The 15,042-nt window shown below is 37.8% G+C and overlaps 1 protein-coding gene across 2 annotated transcripts in view; it reads right to left on the bottom strand.

The window, feature by feature from the left end:
* Positions 1-13,868, bottom strand: part of LOC127838852 (acetoacetyl-CoA synthetase-like) — a 51,018-nt gene extending 37,150 nt beyond the window's left edge. Inside the window, exons 1-8 of one of the 2 annotated variants that reach the window (XM_052366872.1) lie at positions 13,250-13,868; positions 12,242-12,345; positions 10,843-10,960; positions 9,849-9,962; positions 8,207-8,304; positions 5,721-5,835; positions 5,412-5,490; positions 3,081-3,231 (exon numbers count right to left, since the gene is read on the bottom strand). In XM_052366872.1, coding sequence (XP_052222832.1) covers positions 3,081-3,231; positions 5,412-5,490; positions 5,721-5,835; positions 8,207-8,304; positions 9,849-9,962; positions 10,843-10,960; positions 12,242-12,345; positions 13,250-13,364 — 894 coding nt within the window. In that variant the 5' untranslated portion in view covers positions 13,365-13,868. The remainder of the gene's footprint in view (positions 1-3,080; positions 3,232-5,411; positions 5,491-5,720; positions 5,836-8,206; positions 8,305-9,848; positions 9,963-10,842; positions 10,961-12,241; positions 12,346-13,249) is intronic. The other variant, XM_052366863.1, reaches the window with a different exon arrangement.
* Positions 13,869-15,042: the final 1,174 nt, after the last annotated feature.

The raw sequence follows: 15,042 nt of genomic DNA on the forward strand, positions 1-15,042 counted from the left end.
ACTGTCTATTTATTATGTGCCATCAATACCCAAGTGACTGTCTATTTATTATGTGCCATCAATACCCACGTGACTGTCTATTTATTATGTGCCATCAATACCCAAGTGACAGTCTATTTATTATGTGCCATCAATACCCAAGTGACTGTCTATTTATTATGTGCCATCAATACCCAAGTGACTGTCTATTTATTATGTGCCATCAATACCCAAGTGACTGTCTATTTATTATGTGCCATCAATACCCAAGTGACTGTCTATTTATTATGTGCCATCAATACCCAAGTGACTGTCTTTTTATTATGTGCCATCAATACCCAAGTGACTGTCTATTTACTATGTGCCATCAATACCCAAGTGACAGTCTATTTATTATGTGCCATCAATACCCAAGTGACTGTCTATTTATTATGTGCCATCAATACCCAAGTGACTGTCTATTTATTATGTGCCACCAATACCCAAGTGACTGTCTATTTATTATGTGCCATCAATACCCTAGTGACTGTCTATTTATTATGTGCCATCAATACCCAAGTGACAGTGTATTTATTATGTGCCATCAATACCCAAGTGACAGTGTATTTATTATGTGCCATCAATACCCAAGTGACTGTCTATTTATTATGTGCCATCAATACCCAAGTGACTGTCTATTTATTATGTGCCATCAATACCCAGGTGACTGTCTATTTATTATGTGCCATCAATACCCAAGTGACTGTCTATTTATTATGTGCCATCAATACCCAAGTGACTGTCTATTTATTATGTGCCATCAATACCCAAGTGACTGTCTTTTTATTATGTGCCATCAATACCCAAGTGACTGTCTATTTACTATGTGCCATCAATACCCAAGTGACAGTCTATTTATTATGTGCCATCAATACCCAAGTGACTGTCTATTTATTATGTGCCATCAATACCCAAGTGACTGTCTATTTATTATGTGCCACCAATACCCAAGTGACTGTCTATTTATTATGTGCCATCAATACCCTAGTGACTGTCTATTTATTATGTGCCATCAATACCCAAGTGACAGTGTATTTATTATGTGCCATCAATACCCAAGTGACAGTGTATTTATTATGTGCCATCAATACCCAAGTGACTGTCTATTTATTATGTGCCATCAATACCCAAGTGACTGTCTATTTATTATGTGCCATCAATACCCAAGTGACTGTCTATTTATTATGTGCCATCAATACCCAAGTGACTGTCTATTTATTATGTGCCATCAATACCCAAGTGACTGTCTATTTATTATGTGCCATCAATACCCAAGTGACTGTCTTTTTATTATGTGCCATCAATACCCAAGTGACTGTCTATTTACTATGTGCCATCAATACCCAAGTGACAGTCTATTTATTATGTGCCATCAATACCCAAGTGACTGTCTATTTATTATGTGCCATCAATACCCAAGTGACTGTCTATTTATTATGTGCCACCAATACCCAAGTGACTGTCTATTTATTATGTGCCATCAATACCCTAGTGACTGTCTATTTATTATGTGCCATCAATACCCAAGTGACTGTCTATTTATTATGTGCCATCAATACCCAAGTGACTGTCTATTTATTATGTGCCATCAATACCCAAGTGACAGTCTATTTATTATGTGCCATCAATACCCAAGTGACTGTCTATGTATTATGTGCCATCAATACCCAAGTGACTGTCTATTTATTATGTGCCATCAATACCCAAGTGACTGTCTATTTATTATGTGCCATCAATACCCAAGTGACTGTCTATTTATTATGTGCCATCAATACCCAAGTGACTGTCTATTTATTATGTGCCATCAATACCCAAGTGACTGTCTATTAATTATGTGCCATCAATACCCAAGTGACTGTCTATTTATTACATGATTTAATCATCTGTACAACAACATGTTTTGTTTATTACAAATCATCTGACCCTCACTCTGGGGAAATGAGACTCAACCCTTTGCATGCTGGGAAATTTGTCGTCTGCTTAAATGTAGTCTGCTGAATTTCTAAAATTAGCATTTTCTCGATTTTTTCAAAGAATAGCAAACAGTTTGGATCCTGATGAGACGCTCATCTGGATCCAAACTGTTTGCAAAGGCCTTTAAAATTCGGTTCCCGCACTGAAAGGGTTAATGCATGCCCGCAAAGCATTGTCCCAGGCTATGAAGTCCGCACAGGCTAATCAGGGATGACACTTCTCACCTAAATTGGATTTTTGCTAAGAAGAGACTCATTTAAACGAAAAATGTCCATAAAAGGGGAAAGTGTCATCCCTGATTAGCCTGTGCAGACTGAACAGGCTAATCTGGGACAACACTTTAGGCGGATGCATTATGCCCAGTTTTCTCAGAATGTGACTCATATATATGTAGTTTTCCCTTTTAGATGTACAATTCACTGTTAAAATTACTATATTATGTTTTATGGGGTTCGATCATATGAAATAGATTAATGAGAGTAAAAAGGTTTTGATGTTATTTAAAGTAGTTTTTCAAGCAATGTTGCAGGTGCATGTGCGTTTTCTGATATGGATTATTTATATATACAAATAAGATGTCAACAAGCAAAGTCCTTGAATTGATATCCCCCGCCAATATGCTTCTGGACACAAAAGTGTTATATTTGACACTCAAAAAAGCATTTTTTCAAGATACAAAGGGCCATAACTCCGTTATGAACAGATGGTGTACAAAGCCATTTGTCGTGCATCATTCTCGTATCCATATATACTCATACCAAGTTTCAATGAAATCTGCCAAAGCACTTCCAAGATATGGCTCCTGACACACACAAAAATATTTTTTTTAAATACAAAGAGCCATAACTCCGTTATTAACAGATGGTGTACAATGCCATTTGGCGTGCATTATCCTCTTATCCATATATATACTCATACCAAGTTTCAATGAAATCTGCCAAAGCACTTCCAAGATATAGCTCCGGACGGACGGAAAGACGGACGGACGGACAATGACAAAACAATATCCCTCCGCCTATGGCGGGGGATAATTAGCAGAAAACTGTTGAAGGCTATATGTAGCCACTAAGAAGGACAACATCACTGACCCCTGCAGAGTGGACGATACACTTGGGTGCCCCTGTGGTCCCAGATGAGAACATGATGTACAGAGGGTGATTGAATGGCAGCTGTTCAAATGTGAGATTCGGAATTTCACCATTCTCCAACCCAAACTTGTAAAAGTCATCCAGCAGAATACTGAAACACAAATGAGCCACACTCTTGGAATATGGGGCTTAATGGATGTGCATACAAATTGTCCCAGGCTAATAAGTCTGCACAATCCAAGCAGGGACGACGCTTTCCGCTTTTGTTTGCTTTGCTTAAGGAAGTCTCTTGTAAACAAAAATCCAGTGTAGGCGGACAGTGTTATCCCTGATTAGCCTGTGCTTAAAGTAACTCTTAGATGAGCTTGGGCAGTCCACACAGGCTAATCAGGAACAACACTTTCCACCTTGATAAGATTTTATTTAGATAGAAGAGAGTTCCTTAAAACAACAAGAGCACCGCCTTGCGGGTGCAGACCGCTCATCTATTTTCTTTTTAAAGGTGAAGGGACTCTCATTTTCAATCACAAAGGAGGGAGGGGTGGAGTGAAGAGGGGTGTATAGTGTGGGGGTGTGGACATTTATTACATTATCTTCCAAAAATGCGGGAAAAAAATGAAAAAAAAAAAAAAATCCGGGGTGGGGGGGTGGGGGGATTATTGGGTGCGATGGTTGAACGGTATTTCAAACATAAAATAATAAAAATAAATATTTGTGTTTTTTAACCGTTTCAAAAAAAAATAAAAATTGGGGGGTGGGGTGGGAGAGGTATAGTGTGAGGGTGTGGTGGTAATTTGTGAGATGATCTTAAAAAAAAAAAATTAGGGGGGGGGGGGAATTCGGGTCGGGGGAGGGGGGGTGGGGGGGGGAGGATTCTTGGGTGCGATGGTTGGATGGTATTTCAAACCTAAAATAATAAAAATAAATATTTTGTGATTTTTAACCGTTTCAAAAAAAAAAATTGGGGGGGTGGGGTGGGGGGGGGGGTATAGTGTGAGGGTGTGGTGGTCATTTGTGAGATGATCTTATAAAAAAAAATAAATAACAAATTAGGTGGGGGGGGAGGGGGGAGGGGGGAGGGGGGGGGAGGGCACGGGGGATGGTTTGGGTGGAGTCTATTGTGGTATGTCAGGTAAGAGTAGTTTTGTATCAATCAAATCTTATCATAAATAAAGAAGTTATGGCAATTTTAGCAAAATTTAATAATTTTACCTTGAGAGTCAAGGTCATTCAAAGGTCAAGGTAAAAATTCAACTTGCCAGGTACAGTAACCTCATGATAGCATGATGAAGTTTTGAAGTTTGAAAGCAATAGCCTTGATACTTAAGAAGTAAAGTGGATCGAAACACAAAATTTAACCATATATTCAAAGTTACTAAGTCAAAAAAGGGCCATAATTCCGTAAAAATGACAACCAGAGTTATGCAACTTGTCCTTTTACTGTACCCTTATGATAGTTTGCGAGTGTTCCAAGTATGAAAGCAATATCTATGATATTTTAGGAGTAAAGTGGACCAAAACACAAAACTTAACCAAATTTTCAATTTTCTACGTATAAAGGGCCCATAATTCCGTCCAAATGCCAGTCAGAGTTACATAACTTTGCCTGCACAGTCCCCTTATGATAGTTAATCAGTGTTGCAAGTATGAAAGCAATAGCTTTGATACTGCAGGAATAAAGTGAACCTAAACACAAAACTTAACCAAATTTTCAATTTTCTAAGTATAAAAAGTGCACATAATTCTGTCAAAATGCCAGTCAGAGTTACATTACTTTGCCTGCACAGTCCCCTTATGATAGTTAGTAAGTGTTGCAAGTATGAAAGCAATAGCTTTGATACTTAAGGAATAAAATGGACCTAAACACAAAACTTAACCAAAATTTTCAATTTTCTAAGTATAAAAAGGGCACATAATTCTGTCAAAATGCACGCCAGAGTTATCTAACTTTGCCTGCTCAGTCCCCTCATGATAGTAAGTAAGTGTACCAAGTTTGAATGCAATAGCATTGATACTTTCTGAGAAAAGTGGACCTAAACGCAAAACTTAACCGGACGCCGACGCCTACGCCGACGTCAAGGTGATGACAATAGCTCATAATTTTTTTTCAAAAAATAGATGAACTAAAAATGCCATAAACGCAAATGCAACTGCACAGGCTTATATGGAATGACACTTGAAACACATGCATATTGCCAAACTTCTTCCAAACTGCACAATACACTGCTGTAAGCAGCATATTGCATAGTTTGCATACATATGTACACAAACACAAATGAATGTTGAAATACTTCAACAGAACTAATTGCTCAAACATGTGTTTTTTAATACCTGTGTTTAATATTTCTGATTTCACACGGTCCAGTAGACACAAAGGGGAAGACAATCACTTTCTGTATGTCTGCAAGTCCTGAAAACACCAGACTTAACAAATAAGCCTGAAAGAACCTGAGAATCACTGGTCTTGGACCTTCTGCCACACAAAAATCATAAAAAACAACACGTTTAGTGCTCAGTACCAGTATTTTTAAACAGAATGATCAAATAATGGCATCATTTGTTAACATGACAACTTCCTATATCCACATTGGCTTCACAAGACTAGCACTAGCATTTCACAACTGCTGTTTGTGCAATCACCTTCTACAACTTTCTCCAGCTTCTCTATGTGGTCATGGACCTTGCCGTTGTAGTGGACAGCGTTCACACTAAAGATGACCTTGGGCTGGATCTGACTGAATCTCTCCAGAACTCCCTGCATAGATACAAAGAGCAATCTCAGCTCTACAGGAGGAAAGAGATTGGACATGTGATACATAGAGCAATCTCAGCTCTAGAGGAGGCAATGATTGGATATGTGTTACATAGAGAAATCTCAGCTCTACAGGGGGAGAGAGAGTGGATTGGACATGTGTTACATAGAGCAATCTAAGCTCTACAGGAGGCAAGAGATTTGACACGTGTTACATAGAGCAATCTCAGCTCTAGAGGAGGCAAGATATTGGACATGCAGCTCTACAGGAGGCAAGAGATTGGACATGAGTTACATAGAGCAATCTCCGGTGTGAAGGAGAGGCAAGAGATTGGACATGTGTTACATAGAGCAATCTTGGGTCTGCAGGAGAGGCAAAAGATTGGGCATGTGTTACATAGAGCAATATCAGCTCTAGCGGAGGCAAGAGAGTGGACATGTGTTACATGGAGTAATCTTTGGTGTGCAGGAGAGGCAAGAGATTAGATATGTGTTACATAGAGCATTCTCAACTCTACAAGATGCAATGGATTGGATATGTGTTACATAGAGCAATCTCTGGTCTGCATGAAAGGCAATAGATTAGATATGTGTAACATAGAGCGATCTCAGCTCTACAAGAGTCAAGGGATATGTGTTACAGAGTATTCTCTGGTCTGCAGGAGAGGCAGGAGATTGGACATGTGTTACATAGAGCAATCTCGGCTCTACAGGAGGCAAGAGATTGGACATGAGTTACATAGAGAAATCTCTGGTCTGCAGGAGAGGCAAGAGATTGAATATGTGTTACATAGAGCAATCTCAGCTCTACAGGAGGCAAGAGATTGGACATGTGTTACATAGAGCAATCTCAGCTCTACAGGAGGCAAAAGATTGGACATGTGTTACATAGAGCAATCTCAGCTCTACAGGAGGCAAAAGATTGGACATGAGTTACATGGAGTAATTTCAGCTCTACAGGAGGCAAGAGATTGGACATGTGTTACATAGAGAAATCTCAGCTCTACGGGAAGCAAGAGATTGGACATGAGTTACATAGAGCAATCTAAGCTCTACAGGAGGCAAGAGATTGGACATGTGTTACATAGAGCAATCTCAGCTCTAGAGGAGGCAAGATACTGGACATGCAGCTCTACTGGAGGCAAGATTTGACCTGTGTTACATAGAGCAATCTTAGCTCTTGAGGAGTCAAGAGATTGGACATAAGTTACATAGAACAATCTCAGCTCTACAGGAGGCAATGATTAGATGTGTTACATAGAGCAATCTCAGCTCTACAGGAAGCAAAAGATTGGACATGTGTTACATAGAGCAATCTCAGCTCTACAGGAGGCAAGAGATTGGACATGTTTTACATAGAGCAATCTCAGCTCTACAGGAAGCAAAAGATTGGACATGTGTTATATAGAGCAATCTCAGCTCTACAGGAGGCAAGAGATTGGACATAAGTTACATAGAACAATCTCAGCTCTACAGGAGGCAATGATTAGATGTGTTACATAGAGCAATCTCAGCTCTACAGGAGGCAAAAGATTGAACATGTGTTACATAGAGCAATCTCAGCTCTACAGGAGGCAAGAGATTGGACATGTGTTACATAGAGTATTCTCTGGTCTGCAGGAGAGGCAAGAGATTGGACATGAGTTGCATAGAGCAATCTCAGCTCTACAGGAAGCAAGAGATTGGACATGTGTTACATAGAGCAATCTCAGCTCTACAGGAGGCAAGAGATTAGACATGTGTTACATAGAGCAATCTCAGCTCTACAGGAGGCAAAAGATTGGACATGTGTTACATAGAGCAATCTCAGCGCTACAGGAGGCAAGAGATTGGACATGTGTTACATAGAGCAATCTCAGCTCTACAGGAGGCAATGATTAGATGTGTTACATAGAGCAATCTCAGCTCTACAGGAGGCAATGATTGGATGTGTTACATAGAGCAATCTCAGCTCTACAGGAGGCAAGAGATTGAACATGTGTTATATTAGCTGCATGCAAACCCATCCAAACTAGAAATGCGTCAATAAATGGGTAATAACTAAGGTTAAGTAGAAAATATTGACATAAAAATATAGAGGTACACAACTACACATGTTGGTTTATATGTCTTTAAAGTTTCAGCTGCTTAGAAGAAACATTTTTTTACCCAAGGGTTAGCATAAAGGAAATGCAAGTTAAAAGGGTTAGGGTTATCCCAGCATACCCTCTTATTATGTACAGAGAAGGAGAGGGGGTTATGGGTATGATGAGTATGAAAATATGTATAGGCTAACAACAACTTCAGTTTGTAAATAGAGGGCAATACTAATAATTTGGAGTAAAACACTACACAGGTTGTTACCAGCACTCCAATATACTGTCTAGCGTTTTACCAGCACTCCAAAGTCAGGTGACGTGGAGCTCCATATGGCACCTATACTTGCTGCAGCCAGCATGGCTATCACTGCTTCTGGACAGTTGGGAATGTAACCTGGAAAATACAAATGAGCTCTGCACTGGAAAAAAACTTGTTTACCCCTTAACCACTTAGATACCTATTTTTACACGTTAGTAGTCTCTTAGAAAGTTAAATTTAATTAAAGACCTTTCTTACTAGATTCAAGTTTTAAAGGCTTCATTTCCAACCGTTAGATACTGATGAGCAGCAAACAGCATGAAACCTGAACAGACTGCTGTTACTGTTACTATGTGTGTTTGCACATAGGCCATTTTCACTTTGCCTATAAGTGGGTAAGGGTAAAAGCATGTGTGAAAAGTCTTGTCCAAGATTAGCCTGTGCAGTCTGCTTTTATGGTGCTTTTCGTTTAAAGCAAGATTCTTCTAGTGAAAATGCAGTTTAGGCGGGAAGTGTCTTTCCTAATTAGCCTTTGCAGACTGCACAGTCTAAACTGGGACGACACTTAATGCGCATTCATTGAATCTGTTTTCCAAGGCTAAAATACAACGAATTCAAAATAGAGTATTTTTAAGTCATGTAATTGTATTTCAAAGTAGTTTGTGTTTGTAATTACTGTACACAATTAATTTTCAAAACATATGATCAAAATTTATATTTAGTAAAAGACCAGAGGGCCAAGATAGTCCTCCATTGCTCACATATGTAATAGGGCATAGTCTGTACCCTCAGTTTTGAAACCAGGGCAATAATTTGAAAAATCTTGTAGAGGACCACAATCTGATTTCACATACAAAATATCAAACAAGTTTATTGATATGCCTAACCTATTGTGCTACAAGTTAATAAAAAACTCCCCTTGAGTCCTGATTTTAGCCGAGCGTAAAATCCAACTGATGATAAAATTTAATTTACTTCAATGCATTTAATGCAGTAAAAAACTTGTTTCATGGTATTGATGAGAATAAACCAAACTATAGCTTCTCACCACATTTTAATCATGTATCAAAGCATAGCAGTAAACTTATAAATCTTGCTACAGCATGTCATATGACTCACATAGCCTACACTTCAAACTCATCGTCTTACCTTTCATGACCTGATCAAAATTGTTGTCATTCATATTACCATTTCAACTGTATTTGAATTATTTGCAGTTTTATACATAAATATACATTATTCACATTTAGGAAAGAATGATATACAGCTAACAATGTTTTATCTCAGAGCCCTTCATCAAGACGCAATGCAAAAGAGAACTTGCAATGAATATGTGCAGTGTTCTGTGAAAGCTAGGATTAATGCATGTAAGTAAAGTGTCATCCCAGATTAGCTTATGCTCTCAGCACAGGATAATCTGGGATTACACTTTCGGCCTAGACTGGATTTATGTTTTAGACTTCTTTTAAACGAAAAATTCCATAAAAGCGGAAAGTATTGTCCTTGATTTGCCTGTGCAGACTGCACAGGCTAATCTGGGATGACACTTTATGCACATGCAATTCTCCCAGTTTTCTCAGGAGGTGGCTTATAAGCGCTCACTTCAGTGCACATTTCAGCATTGAAAGTTATGCCCCACAACATTCCCAAGGCATTTAACAAACAACCTCCATTCTTACCAACCACTCTGTCTCCAACCTTGACCCCAAGGCGTCCCAGAGCTGAAGCATAGACGGCTACTTTCTGTCGCAGTTCTTTGAATGTCAATGTAGCGATCCCATCGCATCCCTCACCTGGAATTGTAAAACTTATCTTTTTTTCATAATTGTTTATACAAAACATTTCCTATTGCTCACTTACATTTAAACAGTCAATTCTTTTAATAAATACATCTAGTAACAGGATTGCCACAAAAATTTGTTCTATATTTTGAGCATTGCTTGTGATTCGATTTTTAATCATAATCTATTTCTGTGAATATTAAAATCAATATAACAGTTTGATATTATAAATTCACTCAAGAGAGATTTTTATGAACAATATACAACCTCTAGTTGTAGTTTACAGAAGATGTATGAATGTTTTGCACAGTAAATTTGGGTGAGATATGACAGAAATTAAGCAACGCCCTTTAGAAATAAGTTTGTAGAGCATTCTTCTCATTCAAACCTGTCTTATGCATTACAGAAGATACTTTCCTTCAAATTTGGGCATCTTTATGATCCCATCTTTTTACACTAACTTAACCCTTTAAGCGCTGGAACCGAATTTTGAAGGCCTTTGCAAACAGTTCGGATCCAGATGAGACGCCACAAAACGTGGCATCTCATCAGGATCCAAACTGTTTGCTATTCTGATAGTATTCTTTGAAAAAAATCGAAGAAATGGCTAATTTTAGAAATTCAGCAGACGACATTTTCGCAGATGACAAATTTTCCAGCATGCAAAGGGTTAACATGAGCCTTGTTCTTGGAAGACTGGGATTAATGCATAATGCATAAAATGTCGTAAATGATTAGCCTGTGCAGTCCACATAATTTAACACTCTAGCAAAAACATTTGTCGAGTTACTCATGACAAAGAATCTGCTAGACAAGTGGACAGAAAGATGGAAAAGGGTAAACTTATATGCCCAACTATGGTAGGACATGCAAATATAAAATATAAAAAAACCTGTGCTGTAGATTGCAATATTGTCATCATCATAGCGGAGAAGGTTTTCAGCAAAGTTGAGTCGACTGCCAGTGAACCACTCTGGAATGTCTGCAATTCCTTTGGTCTTGTCTATTACCTGTCATGAATAAAAAGCATAATACTTGTTAGGTTAGGAAAGTAATGTCTGCAATGTCTTTGGTATTGTTTATAACCAGTCATGAATCTATAGTGTGTTACTTGCTTAGCTTAGACCAATAATGATTTTTGTTCTTGATGCTCAAGAGTAAATCAGTAAGAACTTCCACACCCAGCTTGAATGGTATTCCAGAAGCATCTTAAGTTAAATTTTATTTTTATCCTTAAATCGGGAAGTGTTTCATTTCATACTGCAATAGTTAGGCATCAAAATTTACATAAAAATAACATCATTATGTCAATGTTATTTGAGGAATACAAAAAAAACATGCATGTCTTTATTTAGTAAAGAAATACAAAACATTGTAATTTTGAAATTAAGTGAAAATATTTAAGAAACGACTTAAGATGTTTCTGGAATACGACCCCTGATTCATCTCATTTGAGCCTCACTCTGTGAAAACATGTGCGTACAGTGTGGCCCCAAATTTGCCTGTGCAGTCTGTGAAAACATGTTCGTACAGAGTGGTCCCAAATTTGCCTGTGCAGTCTGTGAAAACAAGTGCGTACAGAGTGATCCCAAATTTGCCTGTGCAGTCTGTGAAAACATGTGCGTACAGTGTGGTCCCAAATATGCCTGTGCAGTCTGTGAAAACATGTGCGTAAAGAGTGGTCCCAAATTTGCCTGTGCAGTCTGTGAAAACAAGTGCGTACAGAGTGGTCCCAAATTTGCCTGTGCAGTCTGTGAAAACATGTGCGTAAAGAGTGGTCCCAAATTTGCCTGTGCAGTCTGGGAAAACACTTTCCGCTTTGATCATTATGGTATTATATATGTTTAAAGGAAGTCTTTCTTAGCGAAAAAATCCATTTTATGCAGAAAGTGTTGTCCCTGATAAGCTTGTGTGTGAAAAATAAAGAAATTATTTCCCAAAGTGAGGCTCAAAGAGTATTCAAACAGTGGGATATTTATTGCCCAACACACAGTTAATAGTCCCTAGATTGCAAAAATATTGTGTACCATAAGAACTGTATGAATACGAAACTTATTATATAAACAGCATTATTATTTTAATATTCAGGTGTTACTTTTTGCGAGTAATTTCATACAATATTGCAAATTATCTTTCAACTAAAATATTTTAAACCTATTTTTTACCCATATATAAATTCTATGTCAGAAAGTGTAATGGTTACTGGTAGATGTTCTTGTATTCATAAGAAACCTGGAGACAATACTCACTTGAACTCTCCATCCTCACCTGCAGCCTACTTGCAATCTCACCTTAATGAAGGGCTGGGAGTGTTTCACGTCTGTGAATGTCCACACTTCCTCCCAGAACTCACTGTAGTTCTGACAGGACCAGCGGTGAAATGACTTGTAGTCCTCTGTAAGTTTAACAAGAAGTGTTTCTGTTACAGGCTATACAACTTCACTGATATCAATATATCCTTACATACAGGCAATTCAACTATCCTTTCCACTTTATTCTGGGAAAAAAATGGGGCTTGAAGCATGAATGTAAAGTGTCATCCCTGATTAACCTGTGCAGTCTGCACAGGCTTATCAGGGATGACACTTTCCGCCTAAACTGGATTTTTGCAATGAAGATACTTCCAAAAAACTGAAAATAGATTTAAAGTGTAGTGTTGTCCCTGATTAGCCTGTGCTGATTTTCAGGGCTTATCTGGATTGACACCTAAGGCACATCCATTCAACACCGTATTCCCAGCTCTAACGAAGCTCATAAATTTAAATGACGTCAAGCAAGGTAGAACTTAATTGAGCCTAAATTGAAAAATGGAGCACCAATTAACAAAGACAACATTTTCTAGCCAAATTGCAGTGACACTATATTTTAATTAATTATCCAGATTCTCTGGTTATTGCTCCTCGTTGGCTATAGGTATCATGTAACATTCAAGTTAAAAGATCAGAGCAGTGGTTTCAGAGAAAAAGTTTCAACCACTGAAATCTAGTTTTAGCTTTTGCAGCCAACATATGGAGTGAACCAGAGTTGTTCTTTTTTTAATTTTGAAAGAGGCTCACAGAAGAATCTTTTCAGCTACATGGACGTCTGCGCTGTGGTTTAGGATAGTCTAAAGCAAATTTCTGACCACAATATCTAATCATGAGCACTGCATGGTGCAATGAGCTAAAAATGTGTTTCTAGGGCAAGTTCTCGCAAGTTATATTTTGTCAATAATCTACTTTATATATGAAATGAATAAATATGATGCAATACATTGCTATACGAAGTTAGTTGTATGCAACCTAAGAAAATAAACCCACCAAAGCAACAATTATATTTCTTTTCGACTCGATTTTTCAGTAACCTGTACTTGGTAGTCCCATCTTTGCAAGGTCTCCACATAACCTTTGGTTCCGACGAATTACCGGCGTCCATTTTCTTCGTTAGTTTCTTATAGAACCAGATTTGATGCAGTAGTGTGACAAGTTGACAACCTCTTGACGTTGTAGGTTATATTACACTAATTCCGATTCCCATAGGGTCCCATTATAAAACTGACAACTTTCACAGCATTTTTCTTGCCTTTCCGACGTATCAATTTTTCCGAACCTGGTATCATTTTAAAGATGGATCTTTCATCTTCCAATAATTGCAATCAAAAACATACCGTCTCGCAACTTCTAAGAAAGTAAATGGCTGTCGAATGAACCCACCGTAGAAAAACGCGTTTCGGAATCCTAATTTCGACAAAAGCCCCACACAATAGAAAACACACCCTCAAAAGTTCATCTTTTAAGTTAGCTTCCAATCCAAGGCATCAAAGTACTCCAGACACATACAGGATATTACAAATAACCACAAAAGACATGTCTCACATTGTTAAATGGCTTATATTCAAGAAGAGAAAAGGAACTCTTTAGAAATAGGCACTACTTTCGAATGGACCACGGAGGGATACACAATGATTTAGTGTAATGTAACCTGTAAACAAAAAAAATCTGCAACACCGAGTGAGTCAAAACGGTTAAACAGTAAATCCGGTCACATGTGTGTCCCAGTCAAAGTCTCAGTACCCTGCATTCGTAACAAGATGGCATAATTGTTAATAGCATATTATAAGTCGGGCGGTATTTTCAATTTGGTAGAGCGCTGAACTACATTTCCGCTTATAATATGAGTCGCGTTCTGAGAAAACTGGGTTTAATGCGTGTGCGTAAAGTGTCGTGTCAAGTGTCAATCTAGCATTAGAAGGCATTTACTGATACACATAAAATGTCCGTGTCTGTGAACAAGTCCCACTACTATTTGCAAAATCAGTAAAGTTTGTTACAAAACGCCTGGCTAATAAATGATTAAGTCGTCGGCAATTCGGCGTCCGTTTAAACCAATATGGTATTGATAATACAAATTAAGACAATGTGATATTTTAGGGCGTCAACGATGATTTATTTCAATCGGGACAAATACATATGTAGTGGTGTGGCGGTTGTCAAATAAAACCCAACACCTCAGAGCTCTTCACAACAATCAGTTTATTCTCACAAATAAAGAAATATTTTTTTTAAAAATACAACAAACAAATGACATACAATAAAATGTGAATACATAACATAATTGTAAATAATAGAGATTTTAATAATTTCAACAAATAATTTATCCAATCAAATATACTGAAAGACATTCAATTTTATACAAAGCACACCGCATGTAAATTTTACAAATGCAATTATTTAAATGAACAATACAAACTCACCAGGTTAGAAATGTGGTTTAAAAATATGAAAAAGGTGTTCAAAGTAAGTTTGCAACTTTGCAACTTTGATGGTAAACCTTAGACCAGCTAATGGGGCAATATTTCCCATAGTATTCCAATGCATTTATACATAAACAGTCAAAATCTGTTTGATGATAAACCACTCACACTGACTGGACAAAATATGTATGACATCACGGTACATGGCTGAACGCACACAGGACTGGGGACTGAATCTCACCAAGACAGTAAATGGACACATAATACCCATTATTTATTCGCGCTATTTTTTTCGGACACCCGTACTTTTTGATGATTTTTCGTATCTAAATTTTCGAACACGAAAGAAAAAAATATTTT

Source organism: Dreissena polymorpha, chromosome 1 (assembly GCF_020536995.1).
Source record: "Dreissena polymorpha isolate Duluth1 chromosome 1, UMN_Dpol_1.0, whole genome shotgun sequence".
Taxonomy (NCBI): domain Eukaryota; kingdom Metazoa; phylum Mollusca; class Bivalvia; order Myida; family Dreissenidae; genus Dreissena; species Dreissena polymorpha.